This window comes from Nicotiana tabacum, chromosome 10, assembly GCF_000715075.1.
Source record: "Nicotiana tabacum cultivar K326 chromosome 10, ASM71507v2, whole genome shotgun sequence".
NCBI classification, from domain to species: domain Eukaryota; kingdom Viridiplantae; phylum Streptophyta; class Magnoliopsida; order Solanales; family Solanaceae; genus Nicotiana; species Nicotiana tabacum.
In genome coordinates, this window is record NC_134089.1 from 153,206,730 (window position 1) to 153,221,217 (window position 14,488).

At 38.1% G+C, this 14,488-nt stretch overlaps 1 protein-coding gene across 1 annotated transcript; it reads left to right on the forward strand.

Annotated features, from left to right (window-relative positions):
- The first annotated feature begins 4,635 nt into the window (after positions 1-4,635).
- On the forward strand, positions 4,636-8,463 carry LOC107779046 (protein NRT1/ PTR FAMILY 6.4). The gene is made up of 5 exons (XM_016599395.2): positions 4,636-5,091; positions 5,183-5,303; positions 5,390-5,607; positions 6,395-6,933; positions 7,375-8,463. Exons 1-5 carry the CDS (start codon positions 5,089-5,091, stop codon positions 8,264-8,266), a joined length of 1,773 nt encoding a protein of 590 aa, XP_016454881.2. The 5' UTR covers positions 4,636-5,088; the 3' UTR covers positions 8,267-8,463.
- Positions 8,464-14,488: the final 6,025 nt, after the last annotated feature.

The following is a 14,488-nucleotide window of genomic DNA, read 5'->3' on the forward strand; positions in this document are numbered from 1 at the left end:
TTTTAAGATAAATGAATGTGATAAATGTGTGTACATTAAAAATGTTCCAAATCACATAGTCATTGTTTGCCTATACGTGGATGATATGCTGATAATGAGTAATAACATTGCCAACATAAATGCTACTAAGTGTATGCTAACTAACAAGTTTGATATGAAGGACTTGGGAATTGCGGATTTAATTCTGGGGATTAAGATCCAAAAGACTCCTCAAGGTCTGGCATTGTCACAATCTCATTATATTAAGACAGTACTTGAAAAATTCAAGCACTTAGGCTTTAAAGTTGCAAAGACTCCAATTGACGTGAATCTTGCACTAGAAAAGAACAAAGGCCAAAGCATATTACAATTGGATTATGCTCGTGTGTTGGGATGCTTAATGTACATCATGAATTGTACACGACCAGATATAGCTTGTGCTATAAGTAAACTAAGTCGATACACGAGCAATCCAGGCCAATCTCACTAGATTGCAATGAAACGAGTTTTGGGATATTTAGAACATACCCAAAACTTTAATTTGCACTACAGTAAATATCCTGCAGTGATTGAAGGATATTGTGATGCAAATTGGATCACCGGTTCAACTGATTCGAAGTCCACAAGTGGATATGTATTCACTATTGGTGGAGGAGCGGTATCTTGGAAGTCGTCCAAACAAACATGTATTGCCCGCTCTACAATGGAGGCTGAGTTCATAGCCTTAGATAAAGCCGGTGAAGAAGCTGAATGGCTCCGGAATTTCTTGGAAGACATTCCATTTTGGCCCAAACCATTGGCACCAATATGCATACACTGTGATAGCCAAGCAGCAATTGGAAGGGCTGGGAGCGTTATGTATAACGGTAAATCTCGTCATATACGACGAAGACATAAAACTGTTAGGCAACTTCTCTCTAGAGGAATTATCACGATTGACTATGTAAAGTCAAGTGATAATGTGTCGGATCCACTTACAAAAGGCCTAACTAGAGAGGTAGTTGAGAAATCATCAAGGAGAATGGGACTATGGCCGAGAACAAGTCATTGTGGCGGTAACTCTACCTAGAAGACTGGAGATCCCAAGATCTAGGTTCAAGGAGATCAAACAAAGTCATTAATGACGGTTCAACATTGTCAACAAAATTTTTTAGTCCATTCTCGTGATGAGACAATGTTCAATACCAAGGATAAAGCATTAAGGCTTTTTAATGATTTTTAAATTTGATACAGGGTATATCAAATAGTGTATTTACGGGATGACACGTTTAGGAATCACCTATGTAAGTGTGAAGTGTTAGCCGCTTCAAGGAGAATTTTGCAAGGCCAATTCTCTACGCACTTATGAAACCACGCAGTGTTCATGGCTGAAACGAACACAACAATGAGAACCAAAGACGGTTAAGGGATTGATTGTGTGACTTATGGTTGTCTAGGTATACACTAAAGTTTGACGGTTCAAAGATATCAAATCTACCGATTGACCGAGTATATCCGACATAAGTTCACTACGGAAAGTTCAAAGGGAAACCTACTTATCTAGATGCAATTAATCCTTGCTTGCAAATCACACAAGTTTTTCATGCATACTTCCATGATATAGCCATTCCCCATTCATGTGGGGGATTGTTGGAGTTTCTTTTTAATATAGAAAGGTATTAAAAAGAGGGTGAATGGAAAATGAAGGGAAATGAAAATTTTGAGTAAAATTTTTAAGTTTCCCTCTCATTTGAATGAAACATTGTCCCTCATTGGTAGAAGAAAAGGAGTTTGGTGGGTTTATATACAAATGCACTTCATGTAGCTCTTAAAGAGTTAAGAAGAAGGCAAGCCTCGCGCCGTCGTCGTCGCTCGCTCGCTCGGCTTCGGCTTCGGCTTCGGATTTGGTCAATCGATTGATTGATTAATTTTTTGGACCAAATTTATTCACTACGGAAAGTTCAAAGGGAAACCTACTTATCCAGATGCAATTAATCCTTGCTTGCAAATCACACAAGTTTTTCATGCATACTTCCATGATATAGTCATTCCCCATTCATGTGGGGGATTGTTGGAGTTTCTTTTTAATATAGAAAGGTATTAAAAAGAGGGTGAATGGGAAATGGAGGGAAATGAAAATTTTGAGTAAAATTTTTAAGTTTCCCTCTCCTTTTAATGAGACATTGTCCCTCATTGGTAGAGGAAAAGGAGTTTGGTGGGTTTATATACAAATGCACTTCATGTAGCTCTTAAAGAGTTAAGAAGAAGGCAAGCCTCGCGCCGTCGTCGTCGCTCACTCGGCTCAGCTTCGGCTACGGCTACGGCTTCGGCTTCGGCTTCGGATTCGGATTTGAATTTGAATTTGGATTTGGATTTGGTCAAATGATCGATTGATTGATTAATTTTTTGGACCAAATTTATTTGTTAATAGTAGATATTGACGTAATAATATCCATATTTGTAATGGATATATTCCAATCCGTGGATTTGTGCATCTCCCACCATTGCCAAATGCTTGCTCCATAAGCATTGGTAGAGGAAAAGGAGTTTGGTAGGTTTATATACAAATGCACTTCATATAGTTCTTAAAGAGTTAAGAAGAAGGCAAGCCTCGCGCCGTCGTCGTCGCTCGCTCGCTCGGCTCGGCTTCGGCTACGGCTTCAGATTCGGATTCGGATTCGGATTTGGATTTGGATTTGGATTTGGTCAATCGATTGATTGATTAATTTTTTGGACCAAATTTATTCACTACGGAAAGTTCAAAGGGAAACCTACTTATCCAGATGTAATTAATCCTTGCTTGCAAATCACACAAGTTTTTCATGCATACTTCCATGATATAGCCATTCCCCATTCATGTGGGGATTGTTGGAGCTTCTTTTTAATATAGAAAGGTATTAAAAAGAGGGTGAATGGGAAATGGAGGGAAATGAAAATTTTGAGTAAAATTTTTAAGTTTCCCTCTCCTTTTAATGAGACATTGTCCCTCATTGGTAGAGGAAAAGGAGTTTTGTGGGTTTATATACAAATGCACTTCATGTAGCTCTTAAAGAGTTAAGAAGAAGGCAAGTCTCGCGCCGTCGTCGTCGCTTGCTCGCTCAGCTTCGGCTTCGGCTTCAGATTCGGTCAATTGATTGATTAATTTTTTTGACCAAATTTATTTGTTAATAGTAGATATTAACGAAATAATATCCGTATTTGTAACGGATATGTTCCAATCCGTGGATTTGTGCGTCTCCCACCATTGCCAAACGCTTGCTCCATAATAACAAGTGATTACTCCATTAGTTAGCAGCCTGGTGCTCCGTCCACCATGGCCAAGTGCTCCACTAAATGAGTGGCAGCGGGTCCGTGTTTAGCAGCTAACTGAAACAGAATTGAGAGTTATTGATCTTCTCTTTACCGAAAACTCAACGTTGGCTATAATTTACATTCCTTCCTCTCAGAATTTCCATTCGACTTCTGAGTTTTCCTCCCTTGTTCTGCATTGTTTTAAACTACAAACAAAGCATCCGTAAGTGTGATTTGCTGCCGAACTTGTATTCGCTGAAACACTGGGGTTTGAAGTACCGCGACACCAGTGTATAATTCGTTCTATCCTGGGAGGAAATAATCCATAATCTTGGGTACTATGAAGGGATTAAATTCCTTAAGGAAACACTGTGAATTCAGTGGGCTCGAATTAATTTCTGTTTTATTTATATTTACGTTTATAAGCTGACGTTCTAATTTCCAGAATCATTATTTACAAATACAGGCAGAACAACACTTAACTCATTTCTGGTTCACAATAAATATGGAGTGAACAAAACCAATATAAATACCACCTCTTTTTCTAATATAGCACCTAGCTTCACATTCCAAGAATTCAGTTTACTTCTACTAATGTTAGTATTCAGCATTTTCAACAAATTACCTAACTTTCCCATAAATTCAGATTACTGTTTCGTAAATCTTCTCAAATTTATCAACGCACCAAACAGCTGTTGCATCTAGACTGTTGATTAAGATAAAACAAAGATAGACAATTAGCCAACTTCTCCCATTATCTTTAACATATCAAACTTAAGTATACTTACCGTATTTAAACTTCTTGACAATATATACATACATACTGTATCAATGAGGGGAGAGACGAGAGACCTGGGATAAGGACGGTGAGTGAGGGGCCGGGGTAGGATAAGTGAGGAGAGAAATATGCAATATATGGCCAAATAAGTGACTAATTAATACACATGATGATAGACCAAAAAATAAAAAAATGAATAACTGTATCCATTGTACCAAAACATAATCAACACTTTTATTAATCGATTCGTTTAACATCTAAATTAAGTTTTTCCAGATATGATGCAAAGTTGATTGTGCCAAAGTTAGATTTCTGAATAATTTTGGCACACTTTAATTTCAGAGAGTGAAAGAGTTCACGAGAGGAAATTTCTGCAAAAGTTATATGCGTGATTCTTAGTACACAGTTCTAAGAATGTCAGCGCATAGCGAGAGCTTAATGCATGGCGGCTCTTTTTTATTCTTAGTACACAATTCTTCTAATAACATGGGAGAAATGACAGCATTATTTATATATAGATAAAGGTGATTTGACTATTGGATTGAGAAAGAATATGTTATCCAGCTCAAAAAGAGTTTTTTTTATGACTAAGATTTAACATGATATTCACCTCAACCTTTAGCTGAATCCAGCCTATATTAAGTTCACTGTCAAAGATCAAAGCAAGCAAATGTAATTTGTAAAAAGAAGAGGCAATAACCTGAAGGCTGAAACAGCTGGTCCCATTCTGTGTAGATAAGAAGCACGTTCATTCAAACATATGTCAATTTCCAATCTAATGGTTCAGTAGGTTGTAAGCTATTTCATCCACAAAATGATGCTACCAAATACAAACAAACCTGCAATTATCAGTCAGTACCTTCCTGCTTTAAAACATACTGAGGGAATAGAATGCTGCTGCAACAGCATACCTTTCTAATCTTTTGGCCTAATCATTCATCTTTATCTTTTCTTTAAACTATATAATCAAGAATCCAAAAATAATATCATCCCCCCTTCATCTTAAACCTCTCTTTCTATTCCCATTTCCCCTCCTTTTCTGTTTAGGCCCTCTTACAGCAATGGTAATTAGACTCAGCTATTCTCTTCTATTCTAGAATATTATTAGTTTTATGCCTACATATCTCATCTAAGCTTTCTTTTAATCATGCATAGGTTTTGGTTGATAACCATGCTGCCAAAGATGGTGCAGAAGATGGAACTCTAGTTGATTTTCGAGGAAATCCGGTTGATAAGTCTCGAACAGGGGGATGGCTAGCTGCTGGACTCATTCTAGGTGCCCTTCCCTACCATAGAACTTTGTCTAATATCTTGAGTGTAACAAATGTTTTTGCAGTCTTATAACTGAAATGTCTGTTTTAGGAACGGAGTTATCAGAAAGGATATGTGTCATGGGGATATCGATGAATTTAGTTACATACTTGGTTGGAGACTTGCATCTTCCAGCCTCCAAATCTGCCAACATTGTCACCAACTTCATGGGCACACTTAATCTTCTTGGTCTTCTAGGTGGTTTCCTTGCAGATGCTAAACTTGGCCGTTATTTGACTGTTGCAATCTTTGCTTCAATTGCTGCTTTGGTAAGATTCTTGAGCCAAATTAGAGATAGAAAAGTTGTCTCCTATATCAACAAGGAAAATCTGAAATGGAAAAAAGGGTCTTCTCACTATTAGAAAACATGTAGCCTAGATTCAATAAAAGAAAATGATCTGAAATGAAACAAGACCAGTGCGCAATTCTAGTCTCTGTGTCTAGTTTTCCAACTGTAAAAGATTTGCTTTCACTGAAATAATTACATGTAAAGCTTACTTGTTTCTCTTAGAAGTATTAACTTTCTACATATTATAGCCTATATCATTTACATGCTACTAATATTCGTGCCGTGGGTTGAAAGTTACTTCCTTCTAGTTTGTTATTATCTGTTACTTTGCAACCACGTCCTTTGTTTTTGTAAATTGCTATTGGGATTGTTGCTCTCTGATTGCTACTATTTGGTGCTACTTTTTCGCCCCTTTTACTAGATATTGTTGCTCCCTGATGGTTACTATTTGATGCTACTTTTTCTCCTCTTTGCTTATCACCTTCTCCCCCCTCTTTCTTCCTCTTCTTCTCCCCTATTCTTCCTTTCCACTTTTTCTTGAGCCGAGCATCAATCGGAAACAGCCTCTCTACCTCTCCAGGTAAGGGTAAGGTCTGTGTACTCACTACCCTCCCAAAACCCCACCCGTGAGATTATACTGGGTATGTTATTGTTATTTACATGCTACTAAATTTTTAAAATTTTCTACGTATTACAATCCATAAATGAAGCAATAAATATTGTTATATCACTTGAACATCCTTAATATGTATCTCATATCTAACCAGGGGGTAACACTTTTGACACTGGCGACATCAATTCGAAGCATGAAGCCCCCTGAATGTGACTCAAGAAAGGGTCACTGCATTGCAGCCAGCAGCCAACAACTTGCTCTACTCTATACAGCACTATACACCCTAGCTCTTGGTGGCGGTGGAATCAAGTCGAACGTTTCCGGGTTTGGGTCGGACCAATTTGACCCATCAGATCCTAAGGAAAACAAATCCATGATATACTTCTTCAACAGGTTCTATTTCTGCATAAGCCTGGGTTCTTTGTTTGCAGTGACCGTGTTGGTGTATTTACAAGACAATGTAGGAAGAGGATGGGGATACGGGATATCAGCAGGCACGATGGTCCTGGGCGTGGCTGTATTGATTGGTGGAACGACATTTTATAGATTCAAGAAGCCTCAAGGAAGTCCTTTGACTATCATATGGAGAGTTTTGTTCTTGGCTTGGAGGAAGAGAAAGCTTTCCTACCCTTCTGATCCTGCATTCTTGAATGAATATCACAATGCAAAAGTACCACATACACATATGCTCAGGTAAGCATGATATTAAAAGTAAAAGTAACAGCCTAGAGATGCTTATCGAACTAATTTCAATCACCTAAATAAGTCTATTACTCCTAATCCTATCTATTATCCATGTAAAACACTGATAATTATGGGAGGGCATTACTTAACTGATTATCTTATCGAAAACCAATGGGAGGATCGCTACTTGCTAGGCAGATCTGATCATACCCAACAGAATGCACAAAATAGACAATTGGCATCAGAAGTATGGAATCTTTAACCTACATATATTCAGAGGCAATTGCATCAGTATGTAGTCAGTGAAATTTTAACATGTAAGGCCAGAATTAATTACCTGAATGTAGTTGTTTTATGGCAAATTAAGAATCATCATGTAAAATAAGTAGTAAAAAACAAATATTTGATGTAAATAGAAGCTAACCAGTACTAGTACTTGTTAACAAACAGGTGTCTTGACAAGGCAGCCATTATTGATGACAGTGCCACGGCAAATGAAAATAGCAAGAACCGTTGGATAGTTTCAACAGTTACAGAAGTTGAAGAAGTGAAAATGGTGCTTAAACTGATTCCCATATGGTCCACATGCATACTTTTTTGGACAGTATACTCTCAGATGAATACCTTCACCATTGAACAAGCTACTTTCATGAACCGGAATGTCGGCAACTTTGCCATCCCTGCTGGCTCCTTTTCCTTCTTTCTCTTTATTAGCATACTTCTCTTTACTTCAGTAAATGAAAGGGTCACTGTACGTATTGCCAGAAGACTCACTCACAACATCCAAGGACTCACAAGCCTTCAGAGAGTTGGAATTGGACTAGTACTCTCCGTTGCTGGTATGGTAGCTTCAGCTTTGGTAGAACGACTAAGGAGGGACCGTGCCATCCATGACAACTTCAAAATAAGAGCTTTTTGGTTAGTCCCTCAATTCTTCATTGTAGGTGCCGGGGAAGCTTTTGCCTATGTAGGTCAGCTTGAATTTTTCATTAGGGAGGCACCAGAAGGGATGAAATCTATGAGCACAGGCCTATTTCTCAGCACACTCTCAATGGGATATTTTGTGAGTAGCTTGCTAGTGTCCCTTGTAACAAAAGTAACAAAAAGAAGCTGGCTTAAAAGCAATTTAAACAAAGGAAAGCTGGACCTCTTCTACTGGCTGTTGGCAGTGCTTGGAGTAATTAATTTCTTGGTTTTTATTGTATTTTCAATGAGACACCAATACAAGGTAAAGCATCTTAGCAGTCTTGAGGATTCCAAAGAAGAGCTCAAGGATTGGAAGGATTTGACCCTCAGCAACAAGGAAAAGAAACTCGGAGCAGAGGAGAAGGAGGAAGCTTAATACTCTGTTAAGATATTTTCGATACAAGTTGTTTTATAGCCAAATACAGCTAAGTAATTCATTAAGATGGCGTACCATGTCGTATAAGCTTTCAACACATCATTCATTTCCAGAGTTTGTATTATAGGACCATATTGATTTCTCAAAGACATCAATACTAATTTGCCAAATGTATTAAGCTTCCGTTTCAGTTAAAACATCTGTTTTTCCTGATATATTGGATGATTTAAGGACAACAATAACAATAACAACATCAAACCCAGTGAAATCTCACGGGGTCTGAGAGAATAGTATGTACGCAAACCTTACCCCTAATAAGTATTGAAGTTTGGCAAATTCTTTGTCCCACATCAGTGCGCTCTTGAGTTTGGGGGGGATTTCCCCCCTATAAAAGAAGGCCTAATGTTTAGGATTTAAACACACCTCTCATTTGTCTTCTCATCTGTTTAAGGCATTTGTATCTTCTCTCTTTAGTATTATTTCACTTGTATTTTTGGAGTGGAATAAAATATTGGTTGTGTCCGAGGAGTAGGCAAAATTAGCCTAACCTCGTAAATTCTGGTGTTCCCTTTATTATTGCTTTATTGTCTTATTTATTATTTGGTGGTTGTCATAAATTTTTGGTATAGTAGTTGTGACTTATTCACACTATATACATTTGGCTTCCGCAACAATTGGTATCAGAGCCAAGGTGCTGTCTAAGTATGCTCTGTGGTTGCAGCATAGTCTGATCTTCCACATCAGAAAAGATTTATCTTGGTAACTGAGTCAAGGTTCTGTCTGAGTATGCTCTGTGGTTGCAGCTTAGTCTGATCTTCTACATCAGAAAGGAAATAATCTTGATTTGTGTCGTCAGCTATTAAATAATATTTGTGTCAAATATGGGAGACAATAAACAAGAAGAATCTACATCAAACGTCATCATTGGCATCTTCGCTTATGACAAGAATTGTGTCAAATGCGAAATTTGCGGTAGAAATTTTTGACGGATCCAGGCATTTTGGGATGTGGCAAGGCGAGGTTCTAGATGTCCTTTTTCAACAAGGGCTAGATCTTGCCATTGAAGAAAAGAGACCACATGTTATTGGAGAAGAAGATTGGAAAATTATCAACTGTGTTGCTTGCGGTACCATTCAATCCTACCTTGCTAGAGAGCAGAAATATCCATACACAAAGGAAACTTCTGCAAGTAAATTATGGAAAGCACTGGAGGATAAATTTTTGAAGAAAAACAGTCAAAATAAATTGTACATGAAGAAGAGACTGTTTCACTTCACCTATGTTCCTGGTACCACGATGAATGAACATATCACCAGTTTCAATAAGTTGGTAACAGATTTGCAAAATATGGATACAACTTATGATGATGGTGACTTGGCCTTGATGTTGTTGGTGTTACTTCCTGATGAGTACGAGCACCTTGAAACTACTCTACTCCATGGAAATGACGAAGTTTCTCTCAGAGAAGTTTGTTCGGCTTTGTACAGCTATGAACAAAGAAAGAGAGAAAAATAGAAGGGCAGAGAAGGAGAAACACTATTTGTGAGGGGTCGTCCTCAAAATCAAACGAGGAAAAAGAAGGGAAGATCCAAGTCAAGATCCAGACCCAGCAAAGATGAATGTGCCTTTTGTCGAGAAAAGGGGCACTGGAAGAAAGACTGTCCGAAGTTGAAGAATAAGGCCAAACGTAACAATGGAAAGACCATTATGGATTCAAATGTAGCTGATTGTGATGATTCCGACTTTCTCATTAGTTACAACAGAGTCATCAACATCATCAGACATATGGTTGATGGACTCGGCTTGTAGCTATCATATGTGTCCCAACAGGGACTGGTTTGTGGAATTTCAAGAAGGAGAATATGGAGTCATCCACACAGCGGATAACAGCCCTCTTACCTCATATGGCATTGGTTCAATACGATTAAGGAAACATGATGGAATGATCAGAACATTAACAGATGTTCGATTTGTACCGGATTTGAAGAAGAATCTCATCTCTGTAGGAGCCCTAGAATCAAAAGGGTTCAAAATCATTGCAGAAAATGGAGTGATGAGAGTATGCTCCGGTGCACTAGTGGTAATGAAGGCTAATCGGAAGAATAATAATATGTACCGCTATCGTGGCAGTACAGTTATTGGGACAACGACAGTGACATCCAGTGACGACAAAGAGACAGAAGCAACTAAGCTATGACACATGCGCTTGGGACATGCTGGAGGAAAATCCTTGAAAACTCTATCAGATCAAGGATTGTTAAAAGGAGTAAAGGTTTGCAACTTGGAGTTTTGTGAGCATTGTGTCAAAGGGAAACAGACAAGGGTTAAATTTGGTACAGCGATCCATAATACTAAAGGCATTTTGGATTATGTACACTTTGATGTTTGGGGTCCTTCCAAAACACCTTCATTGGATGGGAAGCACTATTGTGTAACCTTTGTCGATGATTTTTCCCGAAGAGTGTGGGTGTATACAATGAAAAGCAAAGATGAAGTGCTGAGAATTTTTCTCAAATGGATGACGATGGTGGAGAATCAAACAGGCAGGAGGATCAAGTGTATTCGCACAGACAATAGAGGTGAATACAAAAATGATCATTTCAATAAGGTCTGTGAAAATGATGGCATCGTCCGACACTTCACTGTTAGACATACACCACAACAGAATAGAGTGGCAGAACGTATGAACCGGACCTTGCTGGAGAAGGTACGGTGTATGTTGTCCAATGCTGGCTTGGGCAAAGAATTTTGGGCTGAGGCAATTACATATGCATGCCACCTCATTAATCGTCTACCATCTGCTGCTATTGATGGCAAGACACCATTTGAAAAATGGTATGGAAAGCCTGCTGTAGATTATGACTCTTTGCACGTGTTTGGCTCAACTGCATATTATCATGTGACAGAGTCAAAATTGGATTCAAGGGCAAAAAAGGCTATTTTTATGGAAATTACTTCTGGAGTCAAAGGATATCGCTTATGGTGTCCTATGACAAAGAAAGTAATATTCAGTAGGGATGTTACCTTTGATGAATCTGCTATGGTAAATAAGGTAACAAAAGATACCAAACAAAATGAAGATGCTTCTAAGCAGGTGGAGTTTGAGGGAAAATTTATTTTTCCTACACAAAAAGCAGAGGAGGAAACAAATGAAGATTACCCTCTGGAAGGAGAGCCAGTAGAGGAGATTCCAACTCAGGAACCTCAACAACAACTTGAATCAATAGCAACCAGCAGGCCAAAAAGAACAATAACGAAACTTGTTCGTCTCATAGAGACGGTTGCTTGTGCAACCTCAATTGTAGCTGATGATGTTCCTACCACTTATAAAGACGCTGTCCAAAGTTCAGAAGAAGATAAGTGGAGGATTGCCATGAATGATGAAATACAGTCCCTTCATCAGAATCATACATGGAGATTGGCCAATCTCCCGAAGGGAAAGAAAGCAATTGGGTGCAAATGGGTATTTGCAAAGAAAGAAGGATTTCCTAACCAAGTAGATGTTCGCTACAAAGCAAGATTGGTGGCCAAAGGATATGCTCAAAAGGAGGGAATTGATTACAATGAAGTGTTTTCTCCAGTTGTAAAACATTCCTCCATTAGAATTATGTTGGCTTTGGTAACACAATTGGGTTTGGAACTAGTTCAGATGGATGTAAAAACTGCGTTTTTACATGGAAACTTGGAGGAGGAAATCTACATGACTCAGCCAGAAGGATTCAAAGTTGCTGGAAAAGAAAATATGGTGTGCAAACTTGAAAAATCGTTGTATGGATTGAAACAATCTTCTAGACAATGGTACAAGCGATTTGACGAGTTTATGTTGCGGCAAGGGTACAAGAGAAGCAAATACGATCATTGTGTGTATTTGCGCAAGCTTAAAGATGGTTCCTTTGTATATCTTCTCTTATATGTTGATGATATGTTGATAGCTTCCAAGAATTCGGAAGAAATTGATAAGTTGAAGATTCAACTGAAGAAGGAGTTCGAGATGAAGGATTTGGGTGAGGCAAAGAAAATTCTTGGCATGGAGATAATTAGAGATAGACGTTCAAAAAAACTCTGTTTATCTCAAAAGGAATATTTGAAGAGAGTACTTCAATGTTTTGGCATAGATGACAAGACTAAGCCAGTTAGTACTCTACTTGCTTCCCATTTTAAGCTAAGTACTACTATGTCACCAATGGATGAAGCTGAATGAGAGTATATGTCAAAGGTACCATACGCAAATGTTGTTGGTAGCTTGATGTATGCAATGGTTTGCACAAGGCCTGACATTTCACAAGCTGTTGGAGTTATTAGCAGATATATGCACAATCCAGGGAAGGAGCATTGGCAAGCTGTGAAGTGGATTCTACGGTATATTCATAATACTGTAGATGTCGGGTTAGTTTTTGAGCAGGAAGACAATCAGTCTATAGTTGGATATTGTGACTCAGATTTTGCGGGTGATCTGGACAAACGAAGATCAACTACTGGTTATGTGTTTACTTTTGCAAAGGCACCAGTTAGTTGGAAGTCTACTTTGCGGTCAACAGTTGTTTTGTCTACAACAGAGGCAGAGTACATGGCTATTACAGAGGCTGTGAAGGAGGCACTTTGGCTTCAAGGATTGCTAAAGGAGCTTGGTGTTGAACAAAAAGGTATCACATTTTTTTGTGATAGTCAAAGTGCTATTCAATTAGCGAAGAACCAAGTTTATCATGCAAGGACGAAGCATATTGATGTTCGGTATCATTTCGCACGAGAAATCATAGAAGAAGGAGGAGTCACGGTGAAGAAAATTCATACTACGGAGAATCCTGTTGATATGCTGACAAAGGTGGTGACTGAGATCAAGTTTCAACATTGTTTGGATTTGATCAACATTGTTGAACACTGAAGATTGAAGATTTAGACACAATCAAAAATTTGAAATTTGTTATTGAGAGAAAATTGAAGATGTGGAATTTTGCCAAGGTGGAGATTTGTTGAAGTTTGGCAAATTCTTTGTCCCACATCGGTGGGCTCTTGAGTTTGGGGGGGATTTTCTCCCTATAAAAGAAGGCCTAATATTTAGGATTTAAACACACCTCTCATTTGTCTTCCCATCTGTTTAAAGCATTTGTATCTTCTCTCTTTAGTATTATTTCACTTGTATTTTTGGAGTGGAATGAAATATTGGTTGTGTCCGAGGAGTAGGCAAAATTAGTCGAACCTCGTAAATTCTGGTGTTCCCTTTATTGTTGTTTTATTGTCTTATTTATTATTTAGTGACTGTCATAAATTTTTGGTATAGTAGTTGTGACTTATTCACACTATATACATTTGGCTTCCGCACAATAAGGACATCAGAGTGCAGAAATATGATTTAAGTAATAGATCACTTGCTTTAAGTAACCCCATAACTACGTATACCTGGATTGCTCAGCCACGGAAGGTGCATCGCTGAATTCCGGAAGACCATTCGAGCACCGGAAAAAGAATATGCTTGAAATTACTGAAGACATAAAGTTTCTCATAACTTTTATCAACGAAAACTATGATGAGATCTGTTAATATAGAAAGGGAAGATGTCTTTGGAATTCACTACAACAAAATATTACTCTCCATTCTACAATGTCTGATGTCAATTTTAGCAACAATATATCTTCTTAAATTTACTTACTTATATGGCCTTCTCAACTCTGAACTGAGGTTTTAACCATCTCCATCTCCAAATATAAATTAGCAAGCTGATTTAGAAAATTTCTTATGCCTGCCCCAGTTATTTCTATAGAAGAGTGATGATGTCCATCTCATTGAAGAAGTATTAGGCATGTGACTAATAAGAGTTTTCTTTGGTTTGGTAGCCAACCTTGTTGACTTGGTTTGGTTGGTAGCCAACCTTGTTGAATTAGTTTGGTTTGGTAGCCAACCTTGTTGAATTTCTTTGGTTTGGTAGCCAACTTTGTTGAATTGTGAAAAGTGTGTGTAAATTGTCAAATATTGTAGGCTTTAGAGGGTGAAGCTTTGGCTATAAAAGGAGAGCTTCAACTCTCATTTCTTCACACCAACAAAGAGAGAAAGAAAGAGTGAGGTTTCACAGACAAGGTATAAGAAAATAGTCTGTGAGGAAAATAGAGAGTGAGCGATATTGTAGTGAGGTGGGAATATCAAAAGAGGGTTATTTCTTTTGAGTGTTGTAGTGGTCTTTGGAGTATTTACCTCCGACCTACAAAGTGTAAAATTCCTTACTATAGT

Coding starts and splice junctions, on each gene's coding strand:
- LOC107779046 (XM_016599395.2), top strand. Junction 5,608..6,394: donor TTGCTTCAATTGCTGCTTTG/GTAAGATTCTTG, acceptor ATATCTAACCAG/GGGGTAACACTTTTGACACT. Junction 6,934..7,374: donor CCACATACACATATGCTCAG/GTAAGCATGATA, acceptor GTTAACAAACAG/GTGTCTTGACAAGGCAGCCA.